Source organism: Heterocephalus glaber, unplaced genomic scaffold (genome assembly GCF_053883595.1).
Source record: "Heterocephalus glaber isolate CG9 unplaced genomic scaffold, H.glaber_assembly_v1.0 deba00001764, whole genome shotgun sequence".
NCBI lineage: Eukaryota > Metazoa > Chordata > Mammalia > Rodentia > Bathyergidae > Heterocephalus > Heterocephalus glaber.
This window is the reverse complement of record NW_028258461.1, coordinates 10,190,867-10,204,361: the sequence shown is the minus strand read 5'-3', so window position 1 is coordinate 10,204,361 and position 13,495 is coordinate 10,190,867. Positions and strand designations below refer to the sequence as shown.

Sequence of the window (13,495 nt, the reverse complement as noted above, 5' to 3'; positions counted from 1 at the left end):
AAAAAGACATTGAGGTCGCCAGTCATGCTGAAAACACCAAATCAGCCCACTGCAGACAGGCAGGTCTGCGGACGCAGTCCTGAGGTAGCCAGTCACACTGAAAACACCGAATCAGCCCATGCCCCGGCGGCAATCCACTGGACCCCTCTGCTCCTTTGGCCCCTTCTCTGTACAGCCACCTGGTTTCACACTACAAAGATGCACAGGACACTGGACCACCAGACAATTGTACTGGAGCTAATCAAGTTCTGAGCATTTAAAGAATTCCTGCCCAGAGGTAGGGGCTTCTGAGCCACCATCCCACTGTTCCTGGTCCACAGGAAGGGGCTTCCAGGCCACCAAACATCCCGCCACTCCGAGCACAGAGGAAGGGGCTTTTGGGCCACCATCCCTACTGCCACTCTCGGCCCCTGGCCCACCTTTCCCAGCTCAGAGGAGGTGAGCTGCGTGGGCACCAACAGCACCCCCTGCGCCCCCCAGTCAAAATGAGAAAACACGTATATAAGTCTCAAAACCAGACTTCCAGATCACCTACAGCAACCCCAAAGGGAAATGAGATGGAACACTCTGATACTCAACTACCTGGACCCACTGAACTGGCAACAAAAGGGGATCTGGAAAAAATGAAATCAGAAATAATTTCTCAGATAAAAGGAGAAATTGTGCCCCTAGTGCAAGACATGATTAATAAATCTAGAGAGGAGCTCAGGAACATGATGGAATCCCAACATAAGAGACAAATGGAATCCATAAAACAGATGCAAATAGATTTCCAGGACATGAAAAACTCCACTGAAAGTCTACACAGCAGAATGAGCCAATGTGAGGACAGAATTTCAGATATAGAAGATAAGATTGCAATTAGTGACCAGGAAAACAAAAATTGCTTCAAAATTATAAGGGAACATGAGAAATCAATCCAGAAGATGCTAGATGATGCAAAGAAGAATAACATAAGACTGATTGGGCTCAATGAAGAAACAGGAGAGAGTGCAGATGACATAAAAATACTCTTCACAGAAATAATGGCAGAAAACTTCCCAAGCAGGGGAAAAGAGCTTGACATACAGATAAGTGAGGCATATAGGACTCCAAATAGCCTTGATCAAAAAGTATCTACACATAGGCATATAATTGTTAAGATTCCAGAAACTCAACAGAACAAAGTTCTACAAGAAGTTAGAAAAAAGAAACAAGTCACATACAAAGGAAAGCCCATCAGAATCACAGCAGACTTCTCAACACAAACCCTCAAGGCAAGAAGAGCTTGGAGTGACATATTCCAAGCCCTAAAAGAAAACAGCCTCCAACCCAGATTGATGTACCCTGCAAAACTATCTTTCAAAATTGATGCAGAAATAAGATACTTTCATGACAAAGAGCACTCTTAGGAACTTCATGAATAACAAACCAGCACTCCAAACATTTTAGATAATATCAGAGGAACAGACAATGAGAATCACAACCCCAGAAAGGAAAACGGAATGAACCCATCTGGTGCGGCAAGAAATTAAATGTAAAGGGGGAGAACTGAACAAAAACAAAAGTCATGACAATGATAAGTCAATACGTTTCAGTTATAACCACCAAAGTTAATGGGCTCAGTTCACCAATCAAAAGAAACAGACTGGCAGAATGGGTCAAGAAGCAAAATCCAACAATATGCTGCATACAAGAAACACACTTCATTCAAAAGGAAACTCATAGACTGAAACTTAAAGGGTGGAAAACAATACTCCATGCGAGGGGAAACCAAAAAAAATCAGGAATAGCTATCCTCTTTGAAGATCAAGTAAATTTCAAACAAACACTGATTAAGAGAGATGAAGAAGGACACTACATCCTTGTAAAGGGAAGAATCCAAGAGGAAGAGATGACAATCATAAATATCTATGCACCAAACACTAGTGCACCCAACTATACAAAACAAATATTAATGGACATGAAAGGTCATATATGCACTAATACAATTGTAGTGGGGGACCTCAATGCCCCACTGTCACAAAGAGATAGATCAACTAGACAAAAAATAAGTAACGAGATACTAGAACTCAATTGAACTCTTGAACAAATGAACTTAACAGATGTTTACAGAGTCTTCCACCCCACAAAATCAGAATACACATTCTTCTCAGCTGCACATGGGTCATTCTCCAAAATAGACCACATACTCACACATAGAACATGTTTAAGTGAGTGCAAAGGAATTGAAGTTATCCCCTGTATATTATCAGACCATAGTGTGATGAAATTGGAGATCCATAGCAAAAGAAACTCGAAAAATTTCATAAACATGTGGAAATTGAACAACACACTTCTGAATAACCAATGGGTCACAGAGGAAATTAAAGAAGAAGTCAGACAGTTCCTTCAATTAAATGCCAATGACAATACAACATATCGGAATCTATGGGACACAATGAAAGCAGTCTTACGAGGGAAATTCATACCGGTGAATATGCATATTAGGAAAATAGAACGAGCCCAATTAAAGAACCTGAGGCTGAATGTCAAGCTTCTAGAAAAAGAAGAGCAGGCCAAAGCTCATACAAGGGAGGAAATTATAAAGATCAGAGGAGAAATCAATGCAATGGAGACTAAGAGAACAATACAAAAAATCAATGAAGTCAAGAGTTGGTTCTTCGAAAGAATCAACAAAATTGACAAACCCTTAGCCAACCTTATCAGAAAAAGGAAAGAAAAGGCATAAATCCATGCAATTAGGAATGAAAAGGGTGAAATTACAAAAGATCCAGCAGAAATCCAGAGGATCATCAATACCTACTTCCAGAAACTATACGCCAATAAGATGGAAAACACAGAAGAAATGGACAGATTCCTAGATACATATGAATTACCAAAGTTGAATGAGAAGGCCTAAAAATTCTGAACAACCAATAGCAAACAATGAAATTGAAAACGTAATTAAAAACTTGTCACCTAAGAAAAGCCCAGGCCCTGATGGCTTCACTGCTGAATTCTACAAGACATTTAGAGAGGAACTGCTGCCACTACTGTTTAAACTCTTCAATGAAATTGAAAGGGAAGCAATACTCCCAAATTCATTCCTGGAAGCAAGCATCACCTTGATCCCCAAAGCAGAGAAAGACCCAACTGAAAAAGAGAATTATAGGCCAATCTCACTAATGACCATAGATGCAAAAATCCTTAATAAGATATTGGCAAACAGAATGCAGAAGATCATCAAGAAGATCATACACCCTGATCAAGTGGGATTCATCCCAGGGATGCAGGGATGGTTCAATATACGAAAATCAATCAATGTAATACACTATATCAATAGAGCCAAGGACAAAAACCATATGATGATCTCCATAGACGCAGAAAAAGCATTTGACAAAATCCAACATGCATTTATGATAAAAACCCTACAAAAAATTGGAATAGATGGTCTCTACCTCAAACTGATAGAAGCCATCTATGAAAAACCAACAGCCAATATCATACTAAATGGTCAAAAACTGAAATCCTTCACACTAAAATCAGGAACAAGACAAGGATGTCCACTATCACCACTCTTGTTCAATATAGTTTTGGAAACACTAGCCACGCCCATTAGACAAGAGAAAGAAATAAAAGGAATAAAGATAGGAAATAAAGAAGTCAAATTGTCCTTATTTGCAGATGACATGATACTCTATATAGAAGACCCCAAGAACTCCACCAAAAGTCTTCTAAACTTAATAACCAAATTCAGTCAAGTAGCTGGTTACAAGGTCAACACACAAAAATCAATAGCTTTCCTCTATACCAATGACAGACTCACCGAGAGAGAAATAGGGCAAATAATTCCTTTCACAATAGCATCCAAAAAACTGAAATACCTAGGAATCAGCCTAACGAAAGAAATCAAAGACCTCTTCTCTGAAAACTATGGCACTCTGAAAAGAGAGATTGAAGATGATATCAGAAAATGGACAGACATCCCCTGCTCCTGGGTAGGAAGAATTAATATAGTGAAAATGGCAATACTTCCAAAACTGGTATATAGATTTAATGCAATTCCAATTGAGATCCCAGCAGCATACTTCACAGACCTTGAGAAAACAATCCAAAAATTCATTTGGAACAAGAAGAGACCCAGAATAGCAAAAGCAATTCTAGCCAACAGAGACATGGCAGGGGGTATCATAATTCCCAACTTGTAACTCTACTACAAAGCTACTGTGATAAAAACAGCATGGTACTGGCAAAGAAACAGACCTGAGGACCAGTGGAACAGATTAGAAGATGCAGAAACAACTCCAGACACACTCAACCATCTTATCTTCAATAAAGGAGTCAAACACCCTCACTGGAGGAAAGATAGCCTCTTTAATAAATGGTGCTGGAAAAATTGGGTTTCAATTGGGTTTCTCCTTGCCAAAGATTAAAACTAGACCTATATGTCTTGCCATGCACTAAACTAAAATCAAAATGGATTAAAGATCTAAATATTAAAATAGAAACGCTGAACCGACTGGAACAGAGGTTAGGTAGAACTTTGAAGACATCGGTGTAGGAAAACATTTTATGAACAAAACCTCAGTTGCCCGTGAACTAACACAAACAATCAACAAGTGGGATTTCTGCTTCTTAAAGAGCTTCTGCACAGCAAGAGGAACCACCAGCAGTATGAAGAGACAACCCACAATGTGGGAAAAAATCTTCACCTGCTCTTCCTCAGACAAAGGTCGACTATCTCGAATCTATACAGAACTTAGAAAGATCAGACCTCCCAAATTTAAAGACCCAATCCGAAAATGAGCATCTGAAATGAACAGACATTTCTCAGACAAAGAAGTAGAAATAGCAAATAAATACATGAAAAAATGTTCAACATCACTGGTCATTCGAGAGATGCAAATGAAAACAACGCTGAGATTCCACCTCACTCCAGAAAGAATGGCTGCTATCATGAAATCAACCAATAACAAATGCTGGCTGGGCTGTGGGGAAAGATTAACCCTTCTCCACTGCTGGTGGGAGTGTAGACTGGTGCAACCACTGTGGAAATCAGTATGGAGATACCTCAAAGAACTAGGACTGGAAGTCCCATTTGACCCAGCTATTCCCTTGCTGGGGATCTTCCCCAAAGAATTAAAAGAATCATGCCACAGTGATATATGCTTCCCCATGTTCATAGCGGCACAGTTTGTAATAGCTAAAACTTGGAAACAGCCCAAATGACCATCAACTGGAGACTGGATAAAGAAAATGTGGTTTTTTTATGAAATGGAATACTACTCAGCCATAAGAAATGAGAAATTAGAGACATTTATAGCTAAATGGATGCACATTGAGGCGATACTCTTAAGTGCAATAAATAGGACACACATATATAAATACCAAATAGTTTCTCTGGTGTGAGAGACTGAAAGTGTAAATGAGGACTAAAATGTATAATAGGTGATGTGAAATAGGATTTAAAGGGGCAAAGAGGAAGGAGGTGTGAGGGGTAGGGGAAAGGAAAGAAGGGAATAGAATTAATATGAGAAAATGGAAAAATAGGAACAAAATCTTTGTAAATAGGGAGGACTGGAGGGGTTGAAGGGAGGGCTGGGCAAGGGTGAAAAATAAGAACCAAGAGAGACTATGTAAAGGTGCAAATTTCCAATGATGAATGTCATTATATTGTATACCTAAAATGTACCAATGATTAGAATGAATAATTGATAATGTAAAATAGGAAGAAAAGGTCCAAAGGGGTAGGGGCAGTGGGAGGGGCAGGGGAAAGGAAAGAAGGGAAAGGAAAAATGATGAGAAATGAAAAAAATGGAAATAGAGTCTTTGTAAATAGGGAAGGGTGGAGGGGGTGAAGAGAGGCCTAGGAATGGGGAAAAAATAAGAACCAAGATGCATCATATAAAGGTACAATTCCCAATGAGAAATGTAATTGTGTTGTATACCTAAAATGTACCAATAAAAGAATAATTTTAAAAAGACATTGAGGCTCTATAAAGAAGATGTACAAAACTGTACAAAATAAAAAGATGGGTTGTAAGTCTGGGCAGTGGGTCATAAGTCCGAACAGTCATCAGACAGGTAGGTTGTTAAATGAGGACTATCTGTACTGCATACAAGTTAAGGCTGGCCACTAAGCTGCATCGTTTCTTTTTTCCCTTCTTTACTTTTTAATCCTCCCTGGAACATAGCATCAAATTATAGTGAGCAAAGAAAGTCAATGAACAGATTATTCAAAAATAATAGAAAAATAAAATGTTTTTCTCAATAGTGAAACTAGTTTAACATAGGGCACAAAGTTTGAGGACGCTGAAGGACCAAGGTCAGAGTCAACAGAAGCTTCCTCTGGGCTGTCACATCCCTAAAGGATGCCAAGCTCCCATTCAAAACAACAGGCTAGCAGCAGTCAAGCCTGTTACTTATATTAACCATGCCTCACGGCAGGTGCAGGTCTAAGCTAGGTGGCTAAAGCCACCTTGATACCAAATAGTTTCTCTGGTGTGAGAAGCTGAAAATGTAAATAAGGATTAAAATGATTAAAATGAATAATTGATAATGTGAAATAGGAAGAAACGGTCCAAAGGGGTAGGGGAAGTGGGAGGGGTAGGGGAAAGGAAAAATTATGAGAAAAAGAAAAAATGGAAACAAAGTCTTTGGAAATAGAGAAAGGTGGAGAGGGTGAAGGGAGGGCAGGGAATGGGGAAAAAATAAGAACCAAGATACATCATGTAAAGATACAAGCACCCAATGATAAATGTAAACGCATTGTATACCTAAAATGTACCAATAAAAGAATTTAAGAAAAAATAAATAAAGCCACCTTGGTCACACTGGAGAACTTCTTAACATTTCAAAATTGACACTGGACCAGAGTTATACCAAGGCCTAGGTGCAGCTGAAGTCAGCAGACGATTCCTTAGAAATGTGAAAAAGTGGGGAGAATGTATGTAGACTTTCAAATTCCAAGAGGTTTCTATCCTGTCCAAGTTTATAGCATGTGGTGGTTAATTTTATGTGTCAACTTGAATGCATCACAGGGTGCCCAGATATAGCACTGAGCTAAACAGTATTTCTGGGTGTGCTTTGAGGGGGTTTCTGGTGAGATGAGCATTTGCATCAGTAGACTAGTAATGAAGATGGCCTCCTTGATGTGGGTGGGGATCATCCAATCCTTTGAGGACCTGAATAGAATAAAAAGGTGGAGGAAAATAGAATTATCTCAGCCTGACTACTTAAGCTGGAACGTTGGATTTCTCTTGCCCTCAAAATGAAATGTATACCATCAGCTGCCTGGTTATCAGGCCTTCAGACTCAGACAGAATTATACCACTGGCTTTCTGGGGTTTCCAGCTTTCAGACATCAGGATATGGAATTTCTCAGCTTCCAGAGTGAGTCAGTCTCTCTCTCTCTTTCTCTCTCTCTCTCTCTCTCTCTCTCTCTCTCTCTCTCTCTCTCTCTCTCTCTCTCTCTCTCTCTCTTTCTCTCTCTGTCCCCTAACATCTGGAAACTTGACTTATATAGTGCCAAAATGGAGTCTTGGACTAGCAAGTACTCACCAAATGAAAGAGTATAAAAATAGGTCTGGTCAGAGACAATTATTGTTGGATTGTGGAAACAGAAAAATCACCATGAAAGATAAATAATGATGAACACATAGCTCCTATTTTCATTTTTTAAAAATATAAATATAAGGGCTCAGTGATAACAGTGCTTGTCTAAGGACATGGGTTCCATCATACACACACACACACACACACACACACAGGTTTTCTACATGCACACACATATGTTTTCTCAAAGATAGTTTGGCATGAGATTTATCCCCATGTTAACAATGATAATTTCCAAATGCTAAGATTAAAGGTGATATTTTCTTCTTTATACTTTTCTGTATTGTCTTATTTTAATAATATTTAGATAGTTATATAATCAAAAATGTTATATTTCTTTTCAAAACTGAGTAAAAATCAGTCACTAGTATTCATACAGATCTAGCAATTGAAAACGAATATAATTAATAATCCTTACAGAGAAGAGTTAGTACAAAATCAGATGGAGGCCCTTTTCACATGGATGAACGTTCTCTAAATCCCATGTGTGGGATAGGATTTTTTTATTTCTTTCAAGCATTCAACACACATTAGGAGGACAATCAGAACACTGAACATAGCTGGGTGTGATGGCACAGGCCTGTAATCCCAGCATTTGGAAGGCTGAGGCAAGAGGATCACCACAAGTTTGAAGCCAACCTGGACTACATAGTGAATTCAAGACCAGCTTGAACTACATAGAGAGACCCTGTCTTAAAAAAATGGGGAAAAAAGAAAACTCTGGATGTATTTTGGATTGCCACTAAAATTTTGTCTAGCTACTCAAAGCTAAAGAAATATGGATTGAAAAAAGAACACTCAACCAACAAAAATCTCTTCACATCTATATCTAGTTACAATATCTCTAACCGGTGTCCACTGCAGAACTGTCCATAACAGCAGAGAAATAGGAACAATGCACATGTTTTCCAATAGGAGGTAGGTTATACAAACAGTGGTACCTCCAGAATTTATATATAACATATGGAGGATTTATACAAAGCCTATAAGAATCACAAACGTCACTATGCTTTGGACAATCCCAACAATATTCTGCGTGTGTGTGGTGGTAAGGATCAAATCTAGGACCTCATACATGCTAGGTGAGTTCACTACCACTGAGTTACACACATACATGAACACACATGCACACACACACACACAAAACTAGCTCCCAACAATATTTTAAATTGATAGGTTCAGAACACGGAGTGATATCCAAAGCAGAGCAAATGGTAGGCTCCCAAACCACAAGAAGAAGAAATCATGGTACCATTTTCATCAATCACTCAACTACACCCTTTCTTTCAAAATTAAATCATTAGAGGTCACCTGGAAGCTAAAAGTCATCAGAAAGGAAGCAAGATGAAGGAGAAGGAACCCTAGGTCTGCTGGATCGTATATTTTAACCTTGGGAATTCAAAAGGAAAAATATTAACAAAATAGTTCCCCTATGATTATTGTTCATGTTACCTATGGAAGTTCCTTCTTGGTTTTTCATATCACCTACTGCTTATGTCATCATTATAGAACAAGTTCACTGAAGAGTGAAATTCAATTTTTGCAAACCAAATGACATTCACATACCTGTATAGAGATAATTAAAAACTCCTTATCTATGCACAAAATGAAATGAGCATGCAGTACAAATGCCCACAGAACACTGGGGAAAAACAGAAGCTGTATTTCAGCAGAGCTGAGGGAAGATCCCGAGGCTACCAGACAGGGCAGCTTAGAGGTAATGTTGACTTGACCTTTTCATTAGTGACGGGGCCAAGTCTGGAAAGGAGACATGAAGGAAAGCAGAGAGTAGATTAAGGAGAATGGTGTGATTTCTCTTTCAAGCAGGAACTCATTTTGAGTATTGCACATGCTCTATTTATTATAGTTTGACATATCTGTGTTCAAGCCAGGGCCATTTCATTCTTCCTTCTGTGCCAAAGGGCCATCTTCCTTTTGGGCTCACCTCAAGAATAAAGTTGATCATATTCCAGAGAATATAATGGATTAATTTATTCTAAGGTAAAATCACGGAACACAATCACTTAAAACTTATTGCATTAGAGGAACTTGGGAATTCATCTAAATATTTGGTAAGGCTATGTTTAACAGCTGAATTTCATCCTAATGTCTACATATTAACCAATCTTTTTTTCACTGCTGTTTTAATAGGCCTTGTTCTGAATCTTTGTGCTATGTCTGAATTTTTCAGTGCAATGGATGTAAAACCACTAGGCACCAGTAAGAATCTTACAGGAAGAAGAGTGCCATTATAATGCAAATGGCACTAGAACCTAGCAATGCAACTTCATCCAGTCTTTCCTTTGTGCAACCTCAATACATCCATGGTTTGACAAGTGAAAAGTTTCCATACAGAGTCAAGAAAAGTTTTGTTCATGATCTGAACACTCACCACGGTATAATAATTCTTGGTAAGTGGAGCAGTTTCAAATCCTTTGACACCCTTAGGGGAGAGAGGTCTCTCTGTGAAAAAAACATTCAAGTTATGTTAATAACATACAACTGTATGATGAACACTTTATAATACAGGTCAACTAACATACTAATAACGATTAGAGTAGAAGGATCAAGGGCAATATATATTCCTAAACAAATGAAAATACAACTTCACTAAACCATACATGGCCAAAGTCAGCTCTTCGTGTCCAGGTTCCCCAATTTCTGAGGGAGTAATAGGATAAGTAATAAGACAGCTAGTCACCAGCAGGGCCAGGGCAAGGACTTCAGTCCCAGTTCAGGTTTCTTTACTATAGTCTGTCTCTCCACTCAACTTATTCAAAACAGATAAGCGAAACCAGTGCTGACCAAATGTATATCTATAACTTGCAAATTACTGTACAAACATAATATAACTAACAGCAGCTTTAAGGGCTAATAAAAAACTGATATGTGTTTAATTTTTTAAAAAAATTATTACAGGGCCGGGGATTTAGCTCAGTGGTTTTGCCGGCTGCTGTGCAAGTGCAAGGACCCGAGTTCGATCCCTCATACCAAAAAAATAAAAAAATTATTACATTAAAAGACACATTGCTATTAACCCCCATTGAAAATACTCTCCCTTGTTTTGAACACACTTATTCCATCATTCATGCCAATTTCTTTAGCAGTTCTGGAAGTCCTATTTTGTGTCTTTACAAGGTACGATCAAAAATCTAGTCAACGCCATTGCCCAGTGCCATCCAACAGAAAAGTAGGCTCATAAAAACATCAAAGTGTGTCCTCATCTACCTTATTCACCAGATATGGCACCATGCGACTTCTGGGTCTTCCCCAAAGTCAATGTGACCATGAAAGCTAAATGTTTAAATTGATTCAGGACACTGAGGCGGCCACAACAGCACACTAAAGATAATTTTTGTGATGTAAATATTCACCACAGTTTTCCATGTGAACTCATATGCCTTTCTTGGGGCTATATTCCACTGTGCCAACAATAAAATAATCAGAATATTTAACTCAATGAAAACTATCAGAAGATTCTTTTTATGTAATCTTAATATTATTATATTGTAAAATGCTACCTTTCTTTTACAAAGTTAGTCTCTCTCATGAAACTCATGACAGAGGACATTCTTTTAAAACTCAGGAGATAGTCATAAATGCTTAGGAGATTCAGGGTCAGGGATTTAGCTCAGTGGTGCTGCACCTGCCTCACAAGCTCAAGGTCCTGAGTTTGACCCCTGGCACAAAAAAAAAAAAGATGCATAGCATCTTCCTAACTTTATTTTCTCTTACATTTTTTGTTTTATATTTCAATCCTATATTGCTGTATTGTACACTGCTTTAAATCCTTTCTGAAGTACAATGGAGTATAAATAGCCAAATAACAATATATCATCAGACGTTGATTCTTCTTTTTCAAATAATAGTTTAAGTTACAAATCATTATAGTCTTATCCTAAAAATTCAAAATATATAAAAGAAAAAACAGAACCAACCATCATCCAGAGTAACATTTTAAAGTGTGCCTTCCCATTGTTTTTATGTATGCATGTGTGAACACACACATGCATGCATGTGCGTGCACACACATGCATGCATGTGCGTGCACACACATGCAGGTCTTTTTTACTTTACCTATAATCTTGTAATTCTCCTATTACAACATTATGTTGTGAATATTTTCCCATTTAACTTTGACTTTAACTATTGTTTTATTAAAATCTCCCTGGTATTTACTTGGCACTACATAGCTTTAAGACACATTATTTGATCTTTAAATCTATACTAACAGGCAGAGTTCATCTTCTTATTTTACGGAGGAGGCCACTAAGGCTCAAGGAGGTAAAGTCACTTACCTAAGGTCACACAGCTAAGAAATGGCAAAACCAGGGTTAAAACCCAGGTATGTCTTGATAAGAGCCTGTCCTCCTCATCAAGAAAATTCCCAGAGACAAACCTACTGAAAGGATTGGTTGGTGGCGTAAGCAGAGGTCGTGCCTGGAGCTCAGAGCAGCCATTAATTTGACCTGGGGTGGCCAGAGAAGACTTTGTTGGGCATGAGGTACTTAACGTGCCCCTCGACAGTGGCTAGAATACACAGGTGAGAAGAAAGCAGAGGTTTCTAGGTGGGGAGGATTGCAGAAGCACTGCTTCAGAAATGGCAATGCTCGAGGCAGTTCCGGACCTATGACAGTGAATCTTCCAGCTGGGCCAGGCCAGGTAGAGTGGTACTAAGGCAAAAAAGCAGCAAGGAAAGCCAAGTCTGTCATTCCCCGAGGTTAACAAGTAAATACTGCCAGTTTTTGAAAAACTTAGGCTGCTTCAGGATCCACCTCAATCCACTAGTGGCTTCACAAGATGTCCCTGGGGCAAACCTGAGCAATGCAGTCACCTGTCTGTTGCTTGACACTATAAGTGACAGTGCCAGAACCTGAACCTATGTATCCCACTGCCACACCTGATGTTCTTTCCAATACACCATGGTGTTGTACTATGTCTTATTCAAAATTAGCAATTATCAAATTCTTTGGTTATTATAGGCAGGTTTCCTACAATGTAGCTATAATATAATGGTTTTATTTAGAGCTGTGTTGTTTCATACAATTATCATTTAAACCAGCCCCAATAAAAATGAAACTTTTTAGACATACCAGAAAGAGGTGATCACCTTTCAGAATCAAGGTCAAAAGGAAGAGTAAACAGTAATGGAATGCCTGCAAGACACCAAAGAGGAAAGGAAAGGCCACAGGAATGGCTAATTGCAATTGAAATAAAATGTTCACTATGTAAAGTAGAATGGAGGAGTAACAAATTGAAAACAAAGAAGTGGCAGCCTTGGAGATTCTGGGATGACTGGCCATGATGCAGAAACAGTTGCTGCTTTGAAAAGACTGGTAAAATCATCAAGATGGAGGGAGAAAATAAGACAGAAGACGCACACTACTAATTTTAGAGATGAAACTGGATATTACACCAGGCCCGGCAGATATCAAAAGAAAAATGAGAGAATACTGTGAACAGCGCTACACACATAAATTTGTCAATTTGATGTGAAACAAACCAGTTCCTCAGAAAACAAAAACAACTCACCCAAAATGAAATAGATGATTGAATAGAATTGCAACTATTAAGCAGATTGAATTTGTAAATTCAAAACTCTAGAAAAAGAAATCTCTAGGCCATATAGTTTCATTGGGGGAGTCTATCCAATATTTAGGGATGCCTCAGAATCAATTCCATAAGTCTCTTAGGGACAATAAGAGACCACTTCCCAACTCCTTTTATGAGCTCACTAGCACACTGACATCAAAGCCATAGAAAGACAGCACACACACAAAAAAACTGCAGGCAAATAGCCCTCATGGACATAGATGCAGAGAAACCTTAACAAAATATTGGCAAAATAGCTAGTCATGGTGGTGCACACCTGTACTCCCAGCATTGAAGAAGCTGAAACAGGAGGATCACTGAGAGTTTG

The 13,495-nt window shown here is 38.6% G+C and overlaps 1 protein-coding gene across 5 annotated transcripts in view; it reads right to left on the bottom strand.

The window, feature by feature from the left end:
• Positions 1–13,495, bottom strand: part of Arhgef6 (Rac/Cdc42 guanine nucleotide exchange factor 6) — a 133,129-nt gene that overhangs the window by 80,224 nt on the left and 39,410 nt on the right. For all 5 annotated transcript variants that reach the window (XM_013078686.3, XM_087202127.1, XM_087202128.1 and 2 more), the window contains one exon: positions 9,968–10,038. In XM_013078686.3, the coding sequence (XP_012934140.1) occupies positions 9,968–10,038 (71 nt within the window). The remainder of the gene's footprint in view (positions 1–9,967; positions 10,039–13,495) is intronic.